Genomic DNA, 23,887 nt, shown 5'->3' on the forward strand with positions numbered 1-23,887 from the left:
TGTTTCAATGAAAGAATTAGTGTTTTTCATGGGTGTTTGGAACTTCCCTGGTGGCTCAGGCGGTAAAGCATCTGCCTACCAGGCGGGAGACCTGGGTTCGATCCCTGGGTCGGGAAGATCCCCTGGAGAAGGAAATGGCAACCCACTCCAGTACTCTTGCCTAAACAATCCCATGGACGGAGGATCCTGGTAGGCTACAGTTCATGGGGTCGCAATGAGTCGGACACGGCCGAGCTCACCCATGTGAGCCCCAGGACAGAGCACAGGTTCTCTGGCCACAGAGGACGACCTCAAAAACAGTCCTTTCCATCCCTCCCTCCTCTGTCATGATGCGAGGTGTGTTTTCTCCAAGGAAAGCATTTCCTGAAGTTTTCTTTCAAATAGGAAATCACTGAGGCTGCTTATACACTGGGAAGCAAGAAATAGGACTGTACTAGCCTTTCAGGTCATTCTGGCGTTCTTCTCTTTTCCTTTCCAGTCCTTTTCGGTCATAATTCAACCTTCACAGGCACACAATTCCACACTGCAAACTGTTTCTGTTTCCAAGAGAAAAAGAAAAAATTTAGACCTGGCCGCAGGCAAACATCTCTCAGCAGGCTAGTGAGAACTTCTTGCACCGACTGACCTGTGAAAACTATCAATCATTTTCAGTTGTCCACGAAGGGCTTTCTTGGTCAAGTGGTCCAGCATCTGCGCGTGCACAAGGCACTCCATGAAATAGCTACGGTTCTGCGGGAAGCCCAGACTGGGCAGCCACTTGTCGCCGATCCACTCATGTTTCACGTTCCTGTACGCAAGGGTCTGCATTCAATAATTAAGGATGGTTCATTGAGGAAAAAAATGGAGGAGGCAACGGCAACCCACTCCAGTACTCTTGCCTGGAAAATCTTGGTGACAGGATGATTTGAGAGAACAGCACGGAAACATGAATATCATCATATGTAAAAGAGATGACCAGTGCAAGTTCGACGCATGAAGCGGGGCACTCAAAGCCGGTGCTCTGGGACAACCCAAGGGGTGGGGTGGGGAGGGAGGCGGGAGGGGGCTTCAGGATGGGGGACACATGTGCACCCATGGGTGATTCATGGCAAAAACCACCACCACACCATAAGGAAATTATCCTCCAATTAAAAGAAATTAAAAAGATACAACTGTTTCAATCAGTCAAAACTTTCCTCACACTTCCTACTTTTAACCCATGTAACAGACAGACAAGAGTTTTCTATAATCCCTACGGTGAGCAACAGTGAGGTGGCACGCAGTCTTTGACCACCTGACAAGCATCTCCTTGGCGAGCCCCCGGGCAGACACCGTCCGCAGTGCTGGGCTACAGCAGGCCGACAGGGACGCCCCCTGTCCTGGGACGCACGTGCCTTGGGGGGCGGGGGGGGCAGAAAGCGAACAGGTGTGTGAGAGCGTTTCTGAGCCACGGCTGCTGTGAGGGAGAGGAAGCGGACGGCACGGACTGCAGTGGGACGGGAGGAGGGGGCTGGCTTCAGATGGGGGGGAGGGGAGACCTTCAGACAAACGACTTTTGAGCTGAGACAGAAAGAGTCCACAGGAGCTGGCCTCCCGACCAAAATAACAGCAACAGTGACGACCCACAGCACCCACTTCACCTGCATTTCTGAGGCCGAACCAGGTGAGCCAGCTCGGCAAACCTCCACAGGGCAGCGCGCAGGCTCCGAGGAGCGCCGTTCTGAGGGAGTGAAGGAGCGGTGTGTTACCCGGAGGAGCCACAGACACCGGTCATCAACAGGACTTCAGATAAACAAAAGAGCTGTTTTCACTAATTTCTAATTTTAGAGAAAAGGCCATTTAAGCGTGCAACTACTTTTGAAATTTTAAGGTTTAATGGGACGAAATTATACAGAATTTTTTTAAAAACTCCCATTTTAATTCCCATCTCATCCAATAAATAATGAAGAACAACATTCTGAGAAGAAGTGAAACAATAGAGTCTACTTTATCCAACAGCATTTGCTTCCTTCTAACATTTTTACTTATCAAATACAAGAAAATTTCATACATTACTCAATACAGTGGATCAATAGATTTGTTTCAATAAGGAAAAATAAAAACCCACCTTTTTAATTTCCTTATAGAGTTCCAGCTGCAACCTCGGAAGATTGGAATCCATCAAAGCCTACAACAAAACACAAGAGATTTGTTCAGAGAAGATACATTCTACTTACTAGCAGTTCTAAGAGTGATGAAGGACAGGGAAGCCTGGCGTGCTGCAGTCCACGGGGCCGCAAAGAGTTGGACACGACTGAGCGACTGAACAACAACCACGAAGCAGTTCTAAAGGAATCTGAAGGGCAACTAAAACTTCAATGTTGATGCGAAGGAGAATATAATAGCAACTAAATTGAAAACCTGTTCATTAAGAAAGAAGTATATGTATGCAGGAAGTTACCAACTAGATACAGGTCATTCACCATAATATTTAAAAAAGGAAGGAAAAGAATATTCATTACAATGAAACACTACATAATATCAAAATTAAATGGTAGATAGTTCAAATTCACTCTAAAGCTCTTATATTCAATTCAAGTACATACTTGAATCATTTTTAGTCATTAAAGCACATTCTTTAACCATCGTTTTTAATGATGATCCAACATCAGCAATTCCCTGGAGTCTGCAGAGCAAGTGGGACAGGAGGTGGACACCCAAGGGCAGAGCCCTGATTCTGGCGTGGGAACACGCCGCTCCACGCAGAAGCCGCACCCTTCCCAAAGGTCTGGTCCGCCCGTGAGGCACACGTGCTCCCCACCTCAGGGCCCCAGTGACACACGAACCTGCTGGAACCACAGGCTCCTCAGAGCCCTGACCCTCTTGCTCGATTACAAGTCAAACCGAAATGGCCACACGGGCAACTTCAACCCAGGAATAATGGCTGATGGCAACCACCAGCAAGGACACAAAGTCCACGCTGGAGATGGCTTCCCAAGACGGAAAGATCTCTGGGCCCCGCTCTCAGCCATGAGAACCCTCTCCTCCGAACGGTACTGCCAATGGCTTGCCCACAAGAAGAGAGGGAAGATATAACCAAGCCTCCACAGAAAAGACCTCTTCCTTTCCTGTGATATAAGCACGTGACAGCTAGAAACCAAGCTGGTCTTAGCAAACCCACAGAGGCTCAGCGAGCTTGAAAATCAAAACAGGGTCACATTCTGGGAGGTTCTGAATCATGCCTAGGATATTTAAAATTCTAATTCTACTATTTCAGTTTGGACTACAGTCCCTCAAACAAGCACATCAAAACGGACAAGTATATAGTAAAACACGGCTTGGCCAGTAAAACTAGAAGGCATATCCAAGTTTTGTTTCACTTCATAAATGTTTTATAAACTAATGTCAAATGTATTTTATTACAGGAGAAAAGTAAACTTCAAAGCCGAGAAATAGCACTGAATGGGCGCTCACAGCCACAGGCGATGCTAATGCGCCACCTGAGCCCTCCCTGCTCGCTCCCGCCTCCACCTCCACACCGGGGTGGACACACAGCCGCCAGGTCCAGTCCGTGACAGCCCAACCTCTGCTCCTCACTGGCACCCCAGCACCTCCTCCTGGCTCAGGGCCCCACCTCTCTTCCCTGGACACTTAGCCTCCCTCATGGATTCTGGGCACAAAGTCTCTCTTCTGTCCAAGGCAGGATACAAGGCACCACCAGGATACTTCAACTACCAGGTTACAAATCCTCGAGAGCTCTTCCCTTTCTTCACTCTCTACCAAATAAAGTGCAAACCCCTTGAACTGATCCTCAACATCTCCCGTTCTCTGGTAGAGTCCCCCTCCTCTGTGAGTCTGCAAGCGTTAAGAAGGTCCTAAGGGACGTCCCTAGAGCACTCCTTGCTTCCACTGCACTGGGGCCCGGGTTCGATCCCTGGTGGGGGAAACCCAGATCCCACATGCCACACAGGGAGCCAAAAAAAGAGAAGGTCCTAAATCTTCTGGTTCACCTAACTGCCACCACCTCCGGGGAGCCTGCTCTGCCTCCCCACACAGAAATCACCTCCACCTCCAGACTGCAATGATGAGCTGCCAACATCTCCCAGAACTCAGAACTTACACCATGCGTTCAGGCATTTCTGAACAAACATGCTCCCCATCTGAGACTGTACATCATCCGAAGGCAGGAGCACACTGTCAGCTGAAACCCCAGGATGGCTGGGGATACAAACAAGGAGAAGGGCAGAATGAGAAAAACAAAGGCAGTTTTCCAAGATAGTAACAATTATGAAAGAACTTCATCTTCAATGGCAGCAGAAAACAGGAAAAGGGAAAAGTGGATTAAAGCTACACTGATCTTGGGTACAAACTCTGCACTGGGAAAGCCTGAGCAAAGAGGACCTGTGTCCCCCGCGCTCCTCACCTCACCTCCCACCCAGGTGGCTCTGGCTTCACCAACCTTTTCTGGGAACTCCTATCTCCCCAGTCACGTCACACCAACTCCAGCCAGAACTCCAGCCAAGCTACCAGAGAAGGCACGTCCTTACCTGTGAACAGTCCTGCCTGACCCAGGACTCGGGAGACGAAGACATCAACGGCGGATTCCACCGCCCGTCCCCTTGCCTTCTCGGGGCGTCTTGGTTTCTCGACAGAGTGACACTCGGTCCAAGAGCCCCCAGAGGTCACTGCCAGCGCCCATCCCTGACCTACGCCCCGCGCAGGCATGAGGGGAAACCCGTTCCCTCTGACTGGGCAGGTACAGCCAGTACCCTGGCAGACACTAGAGTCCCTCCAAACCACACACTATTCGATTAAAAAAGTGCAGACGACCTAAAGGACTTTGCTACTCAAAACAAAAGAACACCAAGTCACGGCTTCTTCCCTTAGCTCCAGTGATCGTATCTCAGAGAACACCGTCCAGAGGGTTCTTACTTTTATGACTTTGTTGAGGCATTCGTCAGCCAGCATCCTGACATCTGACTCCGCGTCATCACTGCACAGCAGAAAAAGTTCCATAGCGATGCCCAGAAGTTTCTGGAATTCTGGAGAATTTCTAAATGAAAAGAGAAGAGAGACTGTCACAGCCCAGAGAACACACGATGATGAAACGCAGTTAGGTTTCTGGTATCCTGTGTGGGATTCTGGAAGAGAAAAAGGACGTTACATTTACGTTACAGGTAAAATTCATCTCAATAATATATTTCATTTAACCCAATGTATCCAAAATATTACTTCAACATGTAATCAACATGAAGAAATTACTGTGCTATGGAACAACCTGTTTTACGGCACATCTGAATTCAGACACAAAATTTTCATCAGAACTATTTTATTTGGGGGCTTCCGTGGTGGTCCAGTGGTGGGACACAGGCTCGCTCCCTGGTCTGCGAAGACTGGCAGGCTCCCACGTGCTGTGGGGACAGCTAAGCCCGGGCACAATACTGAGCCCGCACACCGCCATCAGAGCACCCCGCGCCTGCTGCAACTAGAGGAAGCCCGAGAAGGAGCGAAGACCCAGCACAGCCCAAAAGAAGTCATTAGATAAACCTTTAAAAGAGAGAGAGGGGGGGAGACAGAAATACGTGTATAGAGATTCCATACAATTCACAGCTGAAAAAGCAGGCTGACTTGTAATTAGTAGATAACCTGGAACTCGGAAGCACAGCCTAGTGATTGCAGTCAGCAATACTGCATTTTAAACTTCAAAGTTGCTAAGAGACGAGCTCTTTAGTGCTCTCAACACACAAAAAGGAATGACAATGATACGACAGAGGTGCTGGCTAACACTAGGTTGCCGCAGTGCATTATACAAGGGAATCAAACCACCAGTGTTGTGGGCCCATTCTCTCTCAATTTTTTAAAAAGACAAAAAGTAGGTTTACATACTACTTCTAACCATGCTTTTAAGAAGCTCTCCAATAACGAAATCAAATACTGTTTTTAAATTTTAATTTAATAAAATAGATAGAGGACTTAGGGAGTCCCTGGTGCCTAGTGGTTAGCACTCTTGAGCTCTTGCTGCTGTGGCCCCAGGTTCGACCCCTGGCGGGGGAACACATTCTGTGAGCTGCACAGCACGCCCCAAAAACACAACAACAACGAGACACGGGGCTAGTCAGGCTATCTATTTCTGCTTGAGAGAGCTTTAGAAGTTGGTCTTTCAAGAAACTTCTCCATCGCACTCGCCTGATGCTACAGCCGACAGGAATCCGTCTGCCAGTGCAGGGGACATGGGTTTGATCCCTGGTCCACAAAGACCTCACATGCCACGGAGCAACTAAACCCGTACCCCACAGATTTTGAGCCTGTGCTCTAGAGCCTGACAGCCAAAACCACTGAAGCCCGTGGGCCTACAGCCTGTGCTCCACAGCAAGAGAAGCCACTGCAATGAGAGGCCTACCGATCGCAACGGAGAGCAGCCCCCGCTGGCTGCAACTACAGAAAGCCCGTGCGCAGCAACGAAGACCCAGCACCGCCAAACAGAATAAACAGTGCTTTTCGAAAAAGAAACGTGCCCATCATCTAAGTGGTTGAATTTACTGGCATAAAATTCATATTTCCTTGCTATCCTTTTAATATCTGTACAACCTACACTGACACCATTTCCCTTTTCCAGACATCAGAAACTTGTGACTTCACTTTTTCCTGATCAGTCTTATTCCTCTTACTGACCTTCTCAAAGAACACACTTTTTGTTTTATTGACTTTTCTATACACTTCTGTTTTGAATTTTACTGACTTTTGTTATTTTTAGTATGGCCATCCTTCTGCTCAATTTGGGTCTCATTTGCTTTTTAGTTTTCTAAGGTATACTGAGGTTACTGAAGGTCTCAGACCTTTCTTCTTTTATAAAATAGACGTTTAATGCTATAAATGCCCCTTTAAAATGCTATAGCAGCATATTACAAGTTTTTTAATCCTTTCTTTTTATTTTCACTCAGTTCAAAATATTTTCAAATTTCCCTTTTGACTTCCTCTTTGACCCATGGGTCACGTGGAAATGTGCTACTTGATTTCCACATAGTGGGGGCTTTTCAAGACTGCCTTTCAGCAGTAGAGTCCCAGACACCTACACTGAGGTCGGAGAGCACGCTTTGTGTGACGTTCAGTGATTTACGTCCACAGACCCGCTTACGGCCCCGTCAGTCTTCCTTGGCACGTGTCCTGTGGGCACTCAAAAGGAAGGAGTCTTCTGCTCTCCTGCATGAAGCTTCTGTAAATGTCGATCAGCACACAGTGGGACAGTGTTTGCAGTTTTCTAGATCCAGATTTTAAGAATTTCTGAGAGGCCACTGACATCTGCCTGTAACTGTGGGTTTGTCTATTTCTCCTTGCAATTCCATCAGGTTTTGCTTCATGTGTTTCTGAAGCTCTGGACTTAAGTACATACACATTTAGGGCTGTCATGCCCACTTGATGAACTGATGCCTTTACTGTTGTTATGAAATGATGATCCTATTCCAGGTCATGGCCTTGGATTAGAGACCCACTTCGATGATAACAGGGCTCCCCTGGTGGCTCAGCTGGTAAAGAATCCACCTGCAATGTGGGAGACCTAGGTTTGATCCCTGCGTTGGGAAGATCCCCTGGACAAGGGAAAGGCTACCCACTCCAATATTCTGGCCTGGAGAATCCCATGGACTGTATCGTCCATGGGGCCACAAAGAGTCAGACACAACTGAGCGACTTTCACTTCCACTTGATGGTAATATCAGCTTCCATCTGTTCAGGGCCAACATGGTGAACCTCTTTCCATTGTCTTCCTGTTAACCTATATGAATCTTTATATTTAAAATGTATTTCTCGTAGGCAGCAGAGACTGGGTCTTGCTTCTCATTTGATCTGAAAAATCTTTTGCATTTCATGTCATTATTGATATAACTAGGTTTATTTTTTATTTGTTGGCCTCAACGGGTCTCAGCGGCAACGCCCAGGCTCTTCACTGTGGCACTCAGGCTCAGCTGTCCTGCAACATGTGGGATCCCAGCTTCTTGACCAAGGATTGAACCCATGTCCCCTGCATTAGAAGGCGGATTCTTAATCACCAGACCACCAGAAAAGTCCCTAAAACTAGGTTTGAATCTGCCACTGTACTGCGACTTCCCTATTTGGTCCATATGCTCTTTATTGGCCCTCTTCCCTGCCTTCTTCTGGGTTAAATATTGTTTGGGTCAGCTTCAGTTATTTTTCTCACCGTTGCTCATGTTTTCCTGCTTCTTGGCATTCCTGACCATTTCTGATCAGATGCCAGACCTTATACCTTCTATCTTGTTGGGCACTATACACTTCTGAATTCCGACATTCTTGAAGCTTGCCCTGGAATGCAACTGTGTTATTCTGAAGGACTAGGGCCGCCCTGGGCTCCACCTGCAGGCAGGATCAGAACAGCATCTCATCTAGGGCTGAAGTGAGTCACCCCTGCTGTGAAGGCAAACCCTTCTGAGCAGCTGACCCAAAGCGCCAGAAGGATGAGGTTCCCCCTCTGGCTGGTGAGAGGAGCTCTTCCCGCACTTGGAGTTTCAGCACCTGCTCCCTCCAGCCCCTTCAGGTGACTCTACCCGCAGCTCCAGGCCACTGTCTGCAGCAAGACTCAGCTGAGACCTGAGAGCCCTCGCGGGTCTCCAGGTCTCTCTGTGCAGCTTGTCCCTCTCTGATCTTCCCCCCATGGTCCCAGCCACCCTGCCTCCTGAGGCCATCAACTCTGTCCCAGCAACCATGGGCTCTCCCGGGTTTCCCTCCTCCCGTCCTCACTGGGAAACCCCCTCCAGGCAGTCATCTGGGGAAATCCTCAGGCTCATAGCATTAGCTTCCATTTTCCCAGAGATACCTAATACCTGAGGCCTTGAAAACCACACTTAATGCATTGTATCCATTATCAACTGCTTTGGGCAGGAAGGCAAACCCTGTCCTTGTCACTTATCTTGTTGTTCAGTCGCTCAGTCATGTCTGACTCTGCGACCCCATGGACTGCAGCACGCCAGGCTCCCCTGTCCTCCACTGTCTCCCCGAGTTTGCTCAAACTCATGTCCGTTGAGTCGGTGATGCTATCTAACCATCTGAGTCAGAAGCAAAAATCCTTCATAATTTTTTAATTTAATCTTTATCATATTATTATTATATCACCTAGTCACAGATCTAGAAATCATCTTTAATAAAGTTAACTAATATTCCTTTCCATAAATGTATCAAGTTCAATTCCCCTGTAGGTAAGTCATCAAGATTATTTTTCATTCTTTAACGGGATGACTAGCATTGCACCAGTATCACCAGACACTTTCCTAAGGATAAACTCCTGAAGCGAAATGGCCAAATCAAACAGGCCAAACTGCCTTTCATTTTTTTAAATATTTACTTATTTGTCTGCGCCGGGTCTTAGTTGCTGCACACGGGATCTAGTTCCCTGACCAGGAATCGAACCTGGGCCCCCTGCATCGGCAGCACAAAGTCTTAGCCCCTGGACCGTGAAATTCCCCAAGTTGCCTTTTAAAAAAGTTGCATCATCTCTGACAAAATCCTGAGGATTGCTTAATGTCTGTAAAGTTGACAGGTAAAAAAGAAATGTTCTCATTTTTGTTTTCGTCTCATTCCAGTGATTACTAGTAAATCTGAACATTTCTCCACAGGAAGCATGAAATAAGTGTTAGCTATTACATCTACTGGCTCAGTTACATTTCTTCTTTTCCAAACTGCCCATTCATAGTTTTGCTTGTTTTCCTATTAGAAAGACAGCCTTTTTCTTAATGGTTTACAATTTCTCTCTAAAGAAGCTAGTAAACCTTTGATACATATACCATCAATACTTGCCCCAAGTTGCATTTAAGTTTCAGTTGCAAGTAGATTTTGACATACTGAACTATATTCTAGATTAAACACTTTCTTCCTTTATATTGTAAGCATTCCACAGACTAAGATTAAATGTTCTTTTTGTAGTAATGACTTCACTCTCTTACATTTAGGGAATTAATCTGGCATTTACGTTTGCCTGCAATATGAAGAATATTCCCCTAAATACTCAACTGGTTCAATAATCCATCATTTCCACACTAATACAAGATGTTACCTTTATCGGAAATTCGTATCTGCACATACACACATACACTTTCCCACTTCCTATTCTGTACCTTCTTTAATGTCTAAGAGCTATTTTAATGTCATGAACACCAGGTCTCACCAATTACTGCTGGTTTCAGATTTTGTTTGTTAAAACTGATGTATTTATTCTTGCAGATGAACAAGTTCAAAAATATCTCTACTAGAATTCTGATCAAGCTCATTTTAAATTTATGGATTAATTTAGAGAAAGTTTAACTTTATGATAAGGAACTGTTCCCACGTTGAAAAAGCAGGAAGTAGTCATCTGTCCCTTTCAGAGAAGTCCATACAGTCCTTCCATAGTTTCTGCATATCTCTTGTCAATTTCTTGAAATAGTATATGTTGGTGCTACTACGAATTGGATCTTGAAGCATTATATTTTCTAACAGATTTAAGCTAATATATGGGAATGGGAAATCTATAGATTCCTGTACACTTATTTTTACCCAATCACCTTATCAGGTCCACTTGCTTAGACGAGGGTGTTGAGGTCCTCCCAAAAGGAAACGAGTTACAAATGAATCCTCACCCTCCACTGGACAGAAAACATCAGAGTGCTGGGGAAAGAGGGCAGTGAGGTTATCTTCGTTCCTGTATTTCTAACAAATTTTCGGGGTGATTCTGATGTGCATGCGTATGTAGGAAGCAGCAGGACAGACCACCAAATTGAGAGCTGAAGTAGGCTGAGTCACAACACACCTCAAGGACTCGAGAAGCTGCCTGAAATAAGCCCCGAGAGATAAGATCAGTACCTGACAGAAGCTGAAGAACGTACCAGAGATCAGGTACATTAGAGGCGAGACCACAGGAAATGCCAGCCACGAAGACTTCCTAAATCATTACCTGTGTATAAAAGATCCACTGCAGCTCTACAACTCGACATTTCTGAAAAGTATGGAGAACATCTTAAAACAAACACGTTCTTTGATCTGATGCGACCAAAGACAACCTCTCTGGCTCCAAAACATATCCCATTCATCTGATCCTACGTAGAACAAGCACCGCAAAGACCATTAGCATTACTCCATAAAAACCGAACAGACACAGGAATGGAGAACCTATTAACAGCGATTACCATGATTTACGATGGCAAAGTGAACCACAAACCAGTCTTAACATATCTCAACGTACTTCCCAGGTGGCGCTAGTGGTCAAGAATCTGCCTGAATGCAGAAGACACAAGAGATGCAGGTTCAATTCCTGGGTGGGGAAGATCCACTGGAGGAGGGAAATGGCATCTACTCCAGTATTCCTGCCTGAAAAATTACATGGATAAGAGGAGCCTGGTGGGCCGCAGTCCATGGGGCTGCAAAGAGTCAAACGTGACTGAGCAATTGAACACACACTCACTCACACACACACACACACCCCCACACACAGGTGTGAATCTAAGCCAACAGTCCATCAAGTCCACTGGGAATTATCAAGAAACAAAGTAAGCGTAAGGCATGAAGCACTCAGAATGGAAAAGGTCTATTTTCTGGGTCCATAAGCTTTCGATGTGAGGTGTTCCTTCCTGAGACCTGGATGCTCGAAGTCTGATGAGCACAGCCGTGCTAAGGAAGCAGCAGGCCCCGGGGCTCTGCCAGGCATCTAACGTCCATCCACACAAGAGTCATGGCGGCTTGCAGGACAACGTGCGCCACCACAGGATGGATTTCTGCCTCTCAGGAGCTCATGAGCACTTTCACGCAGCTCTCAACAGCGTCCCACGGGTGTCGCTCCTCCCACAAGAGCTCTGTACACTGAGTTTACACATCAAAGACGAGGCCACAGGGACTCCAACAAGTTGGCCTTGTCTGAAGCTGCCTGGCTTATTCGGAGCGGAGACAGAATGCAAACCTTCTCCCCTACTTTGACTTAGTACTGTTGTCTACAAGAGCATGCTAACTTAGAATTTTTGTATTCTTAGTTTCAGCACATATTCTCACTTGTCACTTCATTTCTTCCCACGATATTTCTACAAATTAGATAAAAACAGTAGTCATACACTGTCTTTCAAAATGGCATTGAGTTCAACTAAAATGAAATAGTCTACATGAAATCACTTTGAAAGCATAAAATACAAGCGGCAAGTATAAAATACAAGTGGCAATGTGCCACGAAAAATAAATGAATCACCAAATTTCTGTCAGTACGAAAACCAAGGTGATTATTCTTAGAGGTTTTTCTAATAGATTACAAAGAGCCCTTCCCAACAGGAGAAGAACATGAACGATTTACTCCAAGAGAAAGTACTTACTCCAAGAGAAGTATTTCACACGTCCCATCCGAGGAACGGAGTTCAGAAACCATAAGCACATCTGTTTCCTACTCACTCATTTAGAGACAGGCTTAAAATAACTACCACCCACAGATACAAGGAACAGTACTCCGAAAGAGAGACAGACAGTAAAAAGCAAGGAGAATGAGGACAATCAGCAAAAAAGCGATACACGAAGGTGCTGCCTGCTCACCCCACAGGAAAGCCTGAGCCAGGGAGGTGGGCCTCCGGTTAACGCCCATGAGCCCACCATCCCAAAGCTGTGATGAGCAGGGAGCACCCCCACAGGGCGGACAGGGCAGAGCGCAGAAGAAAAGCAACCACGAGATCCCAGTAATTGGGCAGGCTCTTGTTCCCACACCGCAATAAGGAAAATACAAACATGCTGTTCAGTTATCCAAATGGTTACAACGACACGGTGTAAGATTACAAGAAGGAAGCATTACTCATTACGGTGTCTGGAAATCCTCCATATCCACCGCCAGAAGGGGGAGGGGTCCCGTCAAGGTTTCAAAACAACTAGGGCGACGATGAAAACACAGAAGTGTTCTATTTTCACTGGAAAGTTCAAAGTGCAGTTACCTGAGAGACTGTGCCACTATGTTTTCACGTATTGTCAGACAATGATTCACACGGTCTTTCTTGGTGGCTGAGAGTTCTTTCTTTCTAAAAGGGGGAAAAAAAGAGTAAAGGAAGTTAGTGTTGTCCACTCCATCTATTTCTACGTGGCATTCATTCATTCATTCATTCAACACAGCTTCTTTGACTCCAAGGAGTAAAACCGTGCCGGGGCAGGGTGCTCTGAGGTCAGAGAGGTGGGGTGGGCCGAACCCCGGGTCCCCTCCAGGACTGGGCTCCACAGAAAACTCAGGGGGCGTCACTAACACGCCTGCCTTCTCTGCTGCAGAGAGAAGAAACTGCAGCGCCAACAGGGCTGGCCCAGGATCGCGTGGACAGAGGGAGCTTCAATTCAACGCAATAGTATAACACCTACTCTCCACAGCGCCCCCTCGCAAAACCACACGGACTGACGAGTCAGCCCCACACAGGCCTCACACGATGGAGTATGAGAGAATGTATTAACACAATGGTTAATTGCTCCTATATCTCTGAATGGCTACAAACAAGTACCCTGCCCAGAGCCTTTCTCAAAAGCCTCCTAGTGAGACTTTTCAGTCAAAATTGTAAAAAGGAGACAGACTGGTCAAGAAGATGAGATAAAAGGTGCCTGCTTCTCACCCAAACCTATGACTTCAGAGGTCTCTGAAGTAGGCACCGGAGAAATACAGAAAACAGGGATGATCCAAAGAGGAAGCGAAAAAGAAATCAGGCTTGATGATTACATCCAAAAAAGGATCCGAGTGTCTGACAGCTACCAGGACACGGTACTAACTAGAAACAGTGAGACCAGAAGACTACTACGTTTTTGAGGGAATTCTATAAAGAGTACCAAAGAGATTAAAATACTAACTGACCAACACCTCCGTTTAATCCCTAATGCAACTGCAGGCCGGAGAAGGCAACGGCACCCCACTCCAGTACTCTTGCTTGGAAAATCCCATGGACGGAGGAGCCTGGTAGGCTCCAGTCCATGGGGTCGCTAAGAGTCGGACACGACTGAGCGACTTCACTTTTACGCACTAGAGAAGGAAATGGCAACCCACTCCAGTATTCTTGCCTGGAGAATCCCAGGGACGGCGGAGCCTGGTGGGCTGCCGTCTATGGGGTCGCACAGAGTAGGACACGACTGAAGCGACTCAGCAGCAGTAGCAGCAGCAGCAACTGCAGGCTCCAAAAAACTACATGTGAAGGAACAGACTCTTGCAATTGTGCAAACCAAGAAAGACACACCCTCAAAAGGCAGTTCAGACGTGGCCAGGGAAGAACATGGACAAGGAAGAGTCTCCCGAGCGGAAAGTCAGGGCCCGGGAGAAGGAAAGACAGGCCTGGATGAGAGGCCAAGTCCATGGTGTGCAGAGAGGGGCTCCCAGTCAGCAGCCAGTAAGTCTCTCACCACATGGACAGGTGACCATGTCTCCCACTGGTCTCCTTCCTAAAAGAGACTCGCTGATGAGCTGTGCTGTGGGCTGCTAGGCACCCACCAAAACACCGTGCTTCCCTTCTCAGACACGAGCTTCCTGCTGACAAGTCCCACAGCCCGGCTTCCCTGCAGCCAGGCACACACAAGTGACTATTCACACAGATGAAACAGGAACACAGCAGCGAGCGGAGCTTCTGCCTGTGGCTTGCCCAGGGCACCACCCCCTCCTTTTAGCTTCCCCCAACTGGAACAGATGCTTCTAACACCCAGTTTCTGAACATACAGACAAAGACAACAAAAAGGCTGCAGGGTGACAGGATGGAAGGAGCCTGGGTCCTGAGTGGCAGGAGGAGGCAGAGGCCTTTCACCTCCCGCCCACCTGAGTCACTCACTTCAAAAGTGCTGGGATGGAAACAACCCAAATGTCTCAGTGGATGGATAAACAGCTGCCATGGAGTAACGGAATACTGCTTGGCAGTGAAAGAAGCAAACGACTGACACACACAAGGATGAATTTCAATGCATCCGCTTCAAGGTACACAGGGATGATTCCATTTATGCCACAGTCTTTACCTTTAAGGGAATGTAAAGTGGTCTGAAATTTACAGGGGCCTGGCAGGGGAGGAGTACACTAAAAGAGGTACCGATGAGTGAACTGGATTCAAAACTGGGAAAGGAGTACGTCAAGACTATATATTGTCACCCTGGTTATTTCACATCTATGCAGAGTACATCATCCGAAATGCCAAGCTGGATGAAGCACAAACTGGAATCAAGATGGCCAGGAAAAATATAAATAACCTCGGATATGCAGGTGACACCAACCTAATGGCAGAAAGTGAAGAGGAACTCAAGAGCCCCGTGATGAAGGTTAAAGAGGAGAGTGAAAAGCTGGCTTAAAACTCAACATTCAAAAAACTAAGATCACGGCATCCGCTCCCATCACTTCATGGCAAATAGATGGGGAAACAGTGGAAACAGTGACAGACTTTATTTTCTTGGGCTCCAAAATCACTGCAGATGGTGACTGCAGCCATAAAATTAAAAGACGCTTGCTCCTTGGAAGAAAAGCTATGAAAAACCTAGACAGCGTATTAAAAAGCAGAGACATTACTTTCCTGACAAAGGTCTATCTAGTCAAGGCTATGGTTTTTCCAGTAGGCAGGTATGGATGTGAGAGTTGGACTGTGAAGAAGGATGAGCGCCAAAGAACTGATGCTTCTCAACTGTGGTGCTGGAAAAGACTCTTGAGAGTCCCTTGGACCGCAAGGAGATCCAACCAGTCAATCCTAAAGGAAATCAACTCTGAAGATTCACTGGAAGAAGGACCGACGCTAAAGCTGCCTTTTCATACTGTTCATGGGTTCTCAAGGCAAGAACACTGAAGTGGTTTGCCCTTCCCTTCTCCAGAGGACCACGTTTTGTCAGAGCTCTCCACCATGACCCGTCTGTCCTGGGTGGCCCTACACAGCATGACGCATAGCTCACTGAGTTAGACACGGCTCTGGTCCATGGGATCAGACTGGTTAGTTTTCTGCGACTGTGGTTTTCATTCTGTCTGCCCTCTGATGGAGAAGGATAAGAGGCTTATGGAAGCTTCCTGATGGGAGAGACTCAGGAAAGACTGGGGAAGACTGACAGCAGGAGGAGAAGGGGACAACAGAGGCTGAGATGTTTGGATGGCATCACCGACTCAATGGACATGAGTCTGAGTAAATTGCGAGTTGGTGATGGACAGGGAGGCTTGGCATGCTGCAGTCCATGGGGTTGCAAAGAGTGGGATACAACTGAGCAACTGAACTGAACTGATGCTGAAGCTCCAATACTTTGGCCACATGATGTGAAGAGCTGACTCTTAAGAAAAGACCCTGATGCTGAGAAAGATTGAAGGCAGGTGGAGAAGGGGGTGACAGAGGATGAGATGGTTGGATTGCACCACTGACTCAATGGACATGAGTTTGAGCAAACGAACTCTGGCAGATTGTGAAGGACAGGGAAGCCCGGGGTGCTGCAGTCCATGGGGTTGCAATGAGTCAGACATGACTGAAGGAGTGAACAACAGCAACTATATAGATATATGTGTGTGTGTGTGTGTGTATGTATGTGTATATTAGACCTCAGTTTGAAACAGAAAGTACTCAGTTCAGTTCAGTCGCTCAGTCGTGTCCGACTCTCTGCGACCCCATGAATTGCAGCACGCCAGGCCTCTCTGTCCATCACCAACTCCCGGAGTCTACCCAAACCCATGTTCATCGAGTCGGTGATGCTATCCAACCATCTCATCCTCTGTCGTCCCCTTCTCCTCCCGCCCCCAATCCTTCCCAGCATTAGGGTCTTTTCCAATGAGTCAACCCTTGGCATGAGGTGGCCAAAGTATTGGAGTTTCAGCTTCAACATCAAACCTTCCAATGAACACCCAGGATTGATCTCTTTTAGGATGGATTGATTGGATCTCCTTGCAGTCCAAGGGACTCTCAAGGGTCTTCTCCAACACCACAGTTCAAAAGCATCAATTCTGCGGCGCTCAGCTTTCTTCACCGTCCAACTCTCACATCCATACATGACCACTGGAAAAACCATAGCCTTGACTAGACGGACTTTTGTTGGCAAAGTAATGTCTCTGCTTTTAAACAGGCTATCTAGGTCGGCCATAACCTTCCTTCCAAGGAGTAAGCGTCTTTTAATTTCATGGCTGCAGTCACCATCAGCAGTGATTCTGGAGCCCAAAAAAGTAAAGTCTGACACTGTTTCCCCATCTATTTCCCATGGAGTGATGGGACCAGATGCCATGATCTTAGTTTTCTGAACGTTGAGCTTTAAGCCAACTTTTTCACTCTCCTCCTTCACCTTCATCAAGAGGCTCTTTAGTTCTTCACTTTCTGCCATAAGACGGCTGCGACGGCTGCGACGGCTCGGCGCAGAAGCGTGGCCGAGAGGAGCTAGGCCGGGCCGGGAGCCGGGGGCGGCAACCGAGAGGGGCTAGGCCGGGCCGGGGGCCGGGGCCCGGGTCCGGGGGCGGCGGCCGAGAGGGCCTAGGCCGGGCCGGGGGCCGGGGGCCGGGGGCGGCGGCCGACAGGGGCTAGGCCGGGCCGGGGCACGGGGCGGCGGCCGAGAGGTGCTAGGCCGGGCCGGGGGCCGGGGGCGGCGGCCAAGAGGGGCTAGGCCGGGCCGGGGCCCGGGGCGGCGGCGGCTGAGAGGGGCTAGGCCGGGCCGGGGGCCGGGGGCAGCGGCCGAGGGGGATAGGCCAGGACGGGCCGGGGGCGGCGGCCGAGAGGGGCTAGGCCGGGCCGGGGCCTGGGGGCCGGGGGCGGCGGCTGAGAGGGGCTAGGCCGGGCCGGGGGCCGGGGGCGGCGGCCGAGAGGAGCTAGGCCGGGCCGGGGGCCAGGGGCGGCGGCTGACAGGGCCTAGGCCGGGCCGGGGGCCGACAGGGTCTAGGCCGGGCCGGGGGGCCGGGGGCGGCGGCCGACAGGGCTAGGCCGGGCCGGGGGCCGGGGGCCGGGGGGCCGGGGGCGGCGGCCGAAAGGGGCTAGGCCGGGCCGGGGGCCGGGGGCCGGAGGCGGCGGCCAAGAGGGGCTAGGCCGGGCCGGGGGCCGGGGGCCGGGGGCGGCGGCCGAGAGGGTCTAGGCCGGGCCGGGGCACGGGGCGGCGGCCGAGAGGTGCTAGGCCGGGCCGGGGACCGGGAGCTGGGGGCGGCGGCCGACAGGGGCTAGGCCGGGCCGGGGGCCGGGGGCCGGAGGCGGCGGCCAAGAGGGGCTAGGCCGGGCCGGGGCACGGGGCGGCGGCCGAGAGGGGCTAGGCCGGGCCCGGGGCCGGGGGCCGGGGGCCGGGCGCGGCGGCCGAGAGGGGATAGGCCAGGCCGGGCCGGGGGCGGCGGCCGAGAGGGGCTAGGCCGGGCCGGGGCCTGGGGGCCGGCGGCGGCGGCCGAGAGGGGCTAGGCCGGGTCGGGGGCCGGGGGCGGCGGCCGAGAGGGGCTAGGCCGGGCCGGGGGCCAGGGGCGGCGGCTGACAGGGCCTAGGCCGGGCCGGGGGCCGACAGGGTCTAGGCCGGGCCGGGGGGCCGGGGGCGGCGGCCGACAGGGCTAGGCCGGGCCGGGGGCCGGGGGGCCGGGGGCGGCGGCCGACAGGGGTAGGCCGGGCCGGGGGCCGGGGGCAGCGGCTGACAGGGCCTAGGCCGGGGGCGGGGGTCCGGGGGCGGCAGGCGAGAGGGGCTAGGCCAGGCTGGGGGCTGGGGCCGGCGGCGGCAAGAGGAATTACCCAAGGCCCAAGGTAAGAGAAACCCAAGTAAGACGGTAAGTGTTGCGAGAGGGCATCAGAGGGCAGACACACTAAAACTAAAACTACAGAAAACTAGCTAATCTGATCACACGGACCACAGCCTTGTCTATCTCAATGAAACTAAGCCATGCCGTGTGGGGCCACCCAAGACGGATGGGTCATGGTGGAGAGGTCTGACAGATTGTGGTCCACTGGAGAAGGGCATGGCAAACCACTTCAGTATTCTTGCCTTGAGAACCCCATGAACAGTATGAAAAGACAAAAGGATAGGACCCTGAAAGATGAACTCCCCAGGTCAGTAGGTGCCCAATATGCTAATGGAGATCAGTGGAGAAATAACTCCAGAAAGAATGATGGGATGGAGCCAAAGCAAAAACGATACCCAACTGTGGATGTGAGTGGTGATAGACGCAAAGTCCGATGCTGTAAAGAGCAATATTGCATAGGAACCTGGAATGTTAGGTCTGTGAATCAAGGCAAACTGGAAGTGGTCAAACAGGAGATGGTAAGAGTGAACGTTGACATTCTAGGAATCAGCGAACTAAGATGGACTGGAATGGGTGAATTTAACTCAGATGACCATTATATCTACTACTGTGGGCAAGAATCCCTTAGAAGAAATGGAGTAGCCATCATGGTCAACAAAAGAGTCCGAAATGCAGTACTTGCATGCAATCTCAAAAAAGACAGAATGATCTCTGTTCGTTTCCAAGGCAAACCATTCAATATCACGGTAATCCAAGTCTATGCCCCGACCAGTAACGCCGAAGAAGCTGAAGTTGAACGGTTCTATGAAGACCTACAAGACCTTCTAGAACTAACACCCAAAAAAGATGTCCTTTTCATTATAGGGGACTGGAATGCAAAAGTAGGAAGTCAAGAAACACCTGGCATAACAGGCAAGTTTGGCCTTGGAGTACAGAATGAAGCAGGGCAAAGGCTAATCGAGTTTTGCCACGAGAACACACTGGTAATAGCAAACACCCTATTCCAACAACACAAGAGAAGACTCTACACGTGGACATCACCAGATGGTCAACACCGAAATCAGATTGATTATATTCTTTGCAGCCAAAGATGGAGAAGCTCTATACAGTCAGCAAAAACAAGACCAGGAGCAGACTGTGGCTCAGATCATGAACAGAAAGTACTATGAGAGTTTAAATGCTCTCTTCTTTGAGCCACCACATTCAAGTCTCGATTACAGCAGCTCACCTAGTTGAAGACCTTAAGTCTTCAAGAAAATTAAAGAACACTGACCTCTCCCAACAAGTTAGGAGGCAAACGAACTCTCTTCTGTATGGTTCCCTTCCAAAGTGAAAACCCACAAAGGCCTTAAATGAGCTGCATTCACACACCCGGTCTCCCAGCTCTACAGGCAGTGACCCCTCTGTGGGCAGCCTCTTACCCTAGGGTCTAAAACAACTCCTGGGGGGATGGCCATCAGAAAAAGCTGACAAACACTAAATTGAGTGCACCTCACTACCTAAGATGGTCACAACAGAAAACTGATCAATACAAATATAAGCTTTAAAAAGAACTGTGTCTCTCTCCTCGTATGTGGACTAGGCCACAAGAATACAGGTAACAAAAAATGATACCACTTTCTGAACCTGCTGCCTGATTTCCTTAAGACTCACATGTGCTGCACCCGAGGCCCCATGCTAGAATTTGAGCAAAATTTATGAAACAAGCAAAAAATCAAAGACCGAATACCAATTTCACCCATCAAAATAAAAGCACACTCCTGTGTTGTCTGCTTGGGTCTAGCTCCTCCTCTGAGCTCCCTGTGGGGATAGAGTGAAAGATACGTGTCTGTGTGTGTGTGTGTGTGTGTGTGGTGTCCGACTCTTTGCAACCCCATGGACTGTAGCTCACCAGGTTCCTTTGCCCACGGGGTTTTCCAGACAAGAATACTGGAGCGGACAGCCATCCCCTGTCTCCAGGGGAACTTCCTGACCCAGGGATCAAACCTGCATCTCCCTCTCTTGCATTGCAGGCAGATTCTTTACTGCTGAGCCATTGGGGAAGCCTGCCCTATTCCCTCAGGGCTCCTGCCCCAGGCCCTGCCATGAGCCAGCACCACACTCTGGAAGGAACGGTTCCCACGGTTACTCTCCAGGGATGACAGACTCACTGAGAACAAGCGCGTGCCTCTCACGGGCACTCAGCCCAGCACCTACACTGGACAGGTGTTTCCCAGACAACAAAGGAGTGGGCAAGTGCTTGCCGTACAAGAGTAGGTTGAAAGTGAAAGAAAATGAAAGTCGCTCAGTCGTGTCTGACTCTTTGCAACCCCGTGGACTTAGTCCATGGAATTCTCCAGGCCAGAATACTGGAGTGGGTAGCCTTTCCCTTCTCCAGGGGATCTGCCCAACCCAGGGATCAAACCCAGGTCTCCCGCACTGCAGGCAGAGTCTACTGGCTGAGCCACAAGGGAAGACCAAAGGAGTAGGTTCAATACACAGTAAAACTGACTCAAAAGTCTTCAGTCAATCTTTCCAACAGGTTTCGAAAGATAAATGATAATTATGTTAACCTTGAGTTTCTAAAACCAAGAGATGGAAAGAGAAGTAGAAACAGCAAAGCTTAAGAAAAAGAGAGACCCTGAAGAGCAGTCCCACACGACTGAGCTCAAGCAGCTTGTGGAGTCCGAGCTGCAGCCCTCAGGTGTGACCAAGACGTCAGTGACGGCCCTTCTGTGACCCTGACTGTCACAGCTTTACTGCCAGAAAGAGTGAGTACACGTCCCATCACGGTCAGCTACGAAGAAAGCGCATGGTTCAGATCTCTCTTCTAACTCATCCAAAGTCACTTCCCAGCAATCCACACCGATTTGAGGGGGAAAACATCTGCCCTGATTAAATTTTAGTCTTTTCTGCACTCAATAGGTAGCTCTAAAATCATAAAATTCTTCAGGTAGATGGACGGTCTTCAGTGGTGACTGATCTTATATTAAAATTCAAACAATAATGACTAGGTGGCGCTAGTGGTAAAGAATCCGCCTGTTACCTCAGGAGAAGCAACAGCTGTGGTTTCATCTCTGGGGAAAGAAGATCCCCTGGAGAAGGAAATGGCAACCCACTCCAGTACTCTTGCCTGGAGAATCCCAGGGACGGGGGAGCCTGGTGGGCGGCCGTCTCTGGGGTCGCACAGAGTCGGACACGACTGAAGCGACTTAGCAGTAGCAGCAGCAATGTATTGTTTATGCAAAGATGACAGACCAAGTGCTGGACAACAGACAGGGACGGCAGTTAAGACGTTCCTTCCCACCCAGAGCCTGCCTGGTGCTTCCTGTTTGTACACAAGATCCAAGAGACGCTGAGATGCGTGAACTTCTCTGACTTCTACCTCCACGGAGAAGCACTATGCTAAGTCTGGAATGGGTCATGGTTACAAGTTATTTGCTGCGGAGAAACGTCAAATTGTTTAAAAAAAGATTCTTTTTTCTCAAAGTATCCAAACAAGTTTTTCACCTTTTAGCAGAAAAAGCGCTTTACTGCTACATTTTCACAGATAAGCCAAAATGACTCCCCAAAGACTCATTTCCTGATTAAACCTCAGGACACAGCAAGGAATCATATCAGAAACAAAGATGAAAACATTCCTGAAAATGAATCCATCTTAACATTAAGGTGAACTTCTTAAAGGGGCGGCTTCCCAAAAACTGTCCTCATTAAATGCCGTCTTGTACAAATCCAGATGAGAAAGAAAACGCCCGCACATGAAAGAAAGGCCTGAACTGTAGCAGAGCACGCCCTGACTTCTGCGGAACACCCAAGACTTCAAGGAAAAGTACTTGGGCTCTGTAAGAAGGTGACATCAAATGGTCTCTCTTCTTCTGTTTCGAAAAGTTCCCTAGCACAAGCAACCGAGACCCCCTACTTCCGAACAGTACCAGGATGTCTGCCACAGGAGACTGTCCGCAGACACCCATCCAGGTTCTGGCCAGCGTGACTGCGATGCCCGTGAAATGGACATCACTCGCCCCGACGATTAACCTCTCCCTCAGCAAGATGTGATTTATTTCCAACTGCAGACAAGTAATAAACTTCAGCCCACTCTTCCCACTATTGAAGGCCGTTTTATTGTTTCTTGCGTGTTAGTAACAACCATCTGGGCTAAGTTCACACTACGGGGCGACCACTGCGCATTTAAGGGGCCTGCAGACCGCCTTGAACTGAGACAAGCCGGTCTCTTTCCAACACTTCAGTCTTCTGCCGCGACCCCCGAACTAAACGAAAAGCCCTGAGGCTACGGGAAGACAGGCCCGACTGACTCCCAGCCTGTTTAAAGGGGGCCCCGCCAGAGGCTCCCCATTGGAACGCGCGCGCTCCCCCGCCCTCCAGCCCGACGTCCCCGGGCATGAGGTCACCACTGTCCCCGCATCACTCGGGCTCCCAATTCCCGCCTCCTCGGGGAGCGTCCAGCGCCCGCGCGGCCCTGCTCCCCTCACAGCAGAAGAGTGGGGGCTGGACGCGGCCTCGGCTCGGCCGAGTCCTGCTCACAACGCAACCCCGGTTCCTCCCCAAACTGGGCAGCCGGGAGGGCAGAGGGCCGGGGCCGCCTCCGTGCCTCCGCGGGAGGCTGGCGAAGGCCGGGGAGGGCTGGGGCCGAGCTGCGGCGGGTCAGTACTCACGGTCGGTGCAGCGGCTCCTCGGCCACGGCCGGGCATAGCGGCGGCGGCGGCTGCTGCTGCTGGAAGGACTTAAGGGACGCGAAGGCCTTCATCAGCTTTTCCAGGGTCGCCATGGCGGCCTGCGGCCCCGCGGGAACAACGCCCGGAGCCCTCGGGATGGCTCGCGGCTCCGCTCAGCAGCACGGCAATGAATGAGGTTCGGGCCGAGGACAGGAACGGAACACAGGCGCCCGGCCATCTTGGGTCCGTCCCGGCAGCCCCCTCGGCCATACGCCCCGCGACGCTCCGCCGTTGGGCGGGGCGGGGCCAGGCCGGCGGGATTGACAGCCAGAGGAGGCGGCCTCCGCAAAAGGCCAGACGCGGCGCCCGCCCGGCTCTACGCGTCCGCCGTCTCGCCTCCTGGAGCTGCCGAGGCCACAGACATCAGCGCGCTCCTCCCAGGAAAGAACGAGGTGGGCCGTGCGGAGGCGGGGGAGCGCGGCGAGAGGGCGGGGCGGGCGCGGAGGGGCTGGGGCGCGACGGCGTGACGCCGCGAGAAGGGGCGGGGCGCGTCGCGGAGGGGCGGGGGCGCGTCGCGGGGGCGGCGCGCGTCGCGGGGGCGGGGCGGGGCGCGGCACGG

At 50.4% G+C, this 23,887-nt stretch overlaps 2 protein-coding genes across 6 annotated transcripts in view; one reads left to right on the plus strand and one right to left on the minus strand.

The window, feature by feature from the left end:
* Positions 1–439: 439 nt before the first annotated feature.
* Positions 440–23,515, minus strand: LOC145507583 (huntingtin-like). 2 transcript variants are annotated; one of them, XR_014054951.1, is made up of 7 exons: positions 23,269–23,515; positions 12,897–12,980; positions 4,891–5,011; positions 2,087–2,146; positions 1,620–1,699; positions 626–801; positions 440–536 (listed from the first exon to the last, which is right to left on the minus strand). XR_014054951.1 is itself a non-coding variant. In XM_081494440.1 (7 exons), exons 1-7 carry the CDS (start codon positions 23,379–23,381, stop codon positions 503–505), a joined length of 654 nt encoding a protein of 217 aa, XP_081350566.1. In that variant the 5' UTR covers positions 23,382–23,515; the 3' UTR covers positions 440–502. The 2 variants fall into 2 exon arrangements, 1 of the variants encoding a protein (XP_081350566.1); XM_081494440.1 differs by having other exon boundaries at positions 626–787.
* Positions 23,084–23,887, plus strand: part of LOC145507595 (uncharacterized) — a 77,663-nt gene continuing 76,859 nt past the window's right edge. For 3 of the 4 annotated variants that reach the window (XR_014054965.1, XM_081494471.1, XM_081494482.1), the window contains exon 1: positions 23,084–23,720. Coding sequence is in view for 2 of the 4 variants with exons in the window: in XM_081494471.1 (XP_081350597.1) it covers positions 23,460–23,720 (261 nt within the window). In the remaining 2 variants the exon portion in view is untranslated. The remainder of the gene's footprint in view (positions 23,721–23,887) is intronic. The other variant, XR_014054961.1, reaches the window with a different exon arrangement.

This window comes from Giraffa tippelskirchi, chromosome 1 (genome assembly GCF_054371585.1).
Source record: "Giraffa tippelskirchi isolate mGirTip1 chromosome 1, T2T-mGirTip1v1.2.pri, whole genome shotgun sequence".
NCBI classification, from domain to species: domain Eukaryota; kingdom Metazoa; phylum Chordata; class Mammalia; order Artiodactyla; family Giraffidae; genus Giraffa; species Giraffa tippelskirchi.

Coding starts and splice junctions, on each gene's coding strand:
- LOC145507583 (XM_081494440.1), bottom strand. CDS start 23,381: ATGGCGACCCTGGAAAAGCTGATGAAGGCCTTCGCGTCCCTTAAGTCC. Junction 12,981..23,268: donor GAGGAGCCGCTGCACCGACC/GTGAGTACTGAC, acceptor TCCCCCTTTTAG/AAAGAAAGAACTCTCAGCCA. Junction 2,147..4,890: donor GCCTCAACAAAGTCATAAAA/GTAAGAACCCTC, acceptor GTTTTGTTGTAG/GCTTTGATGGATTCCAATCT.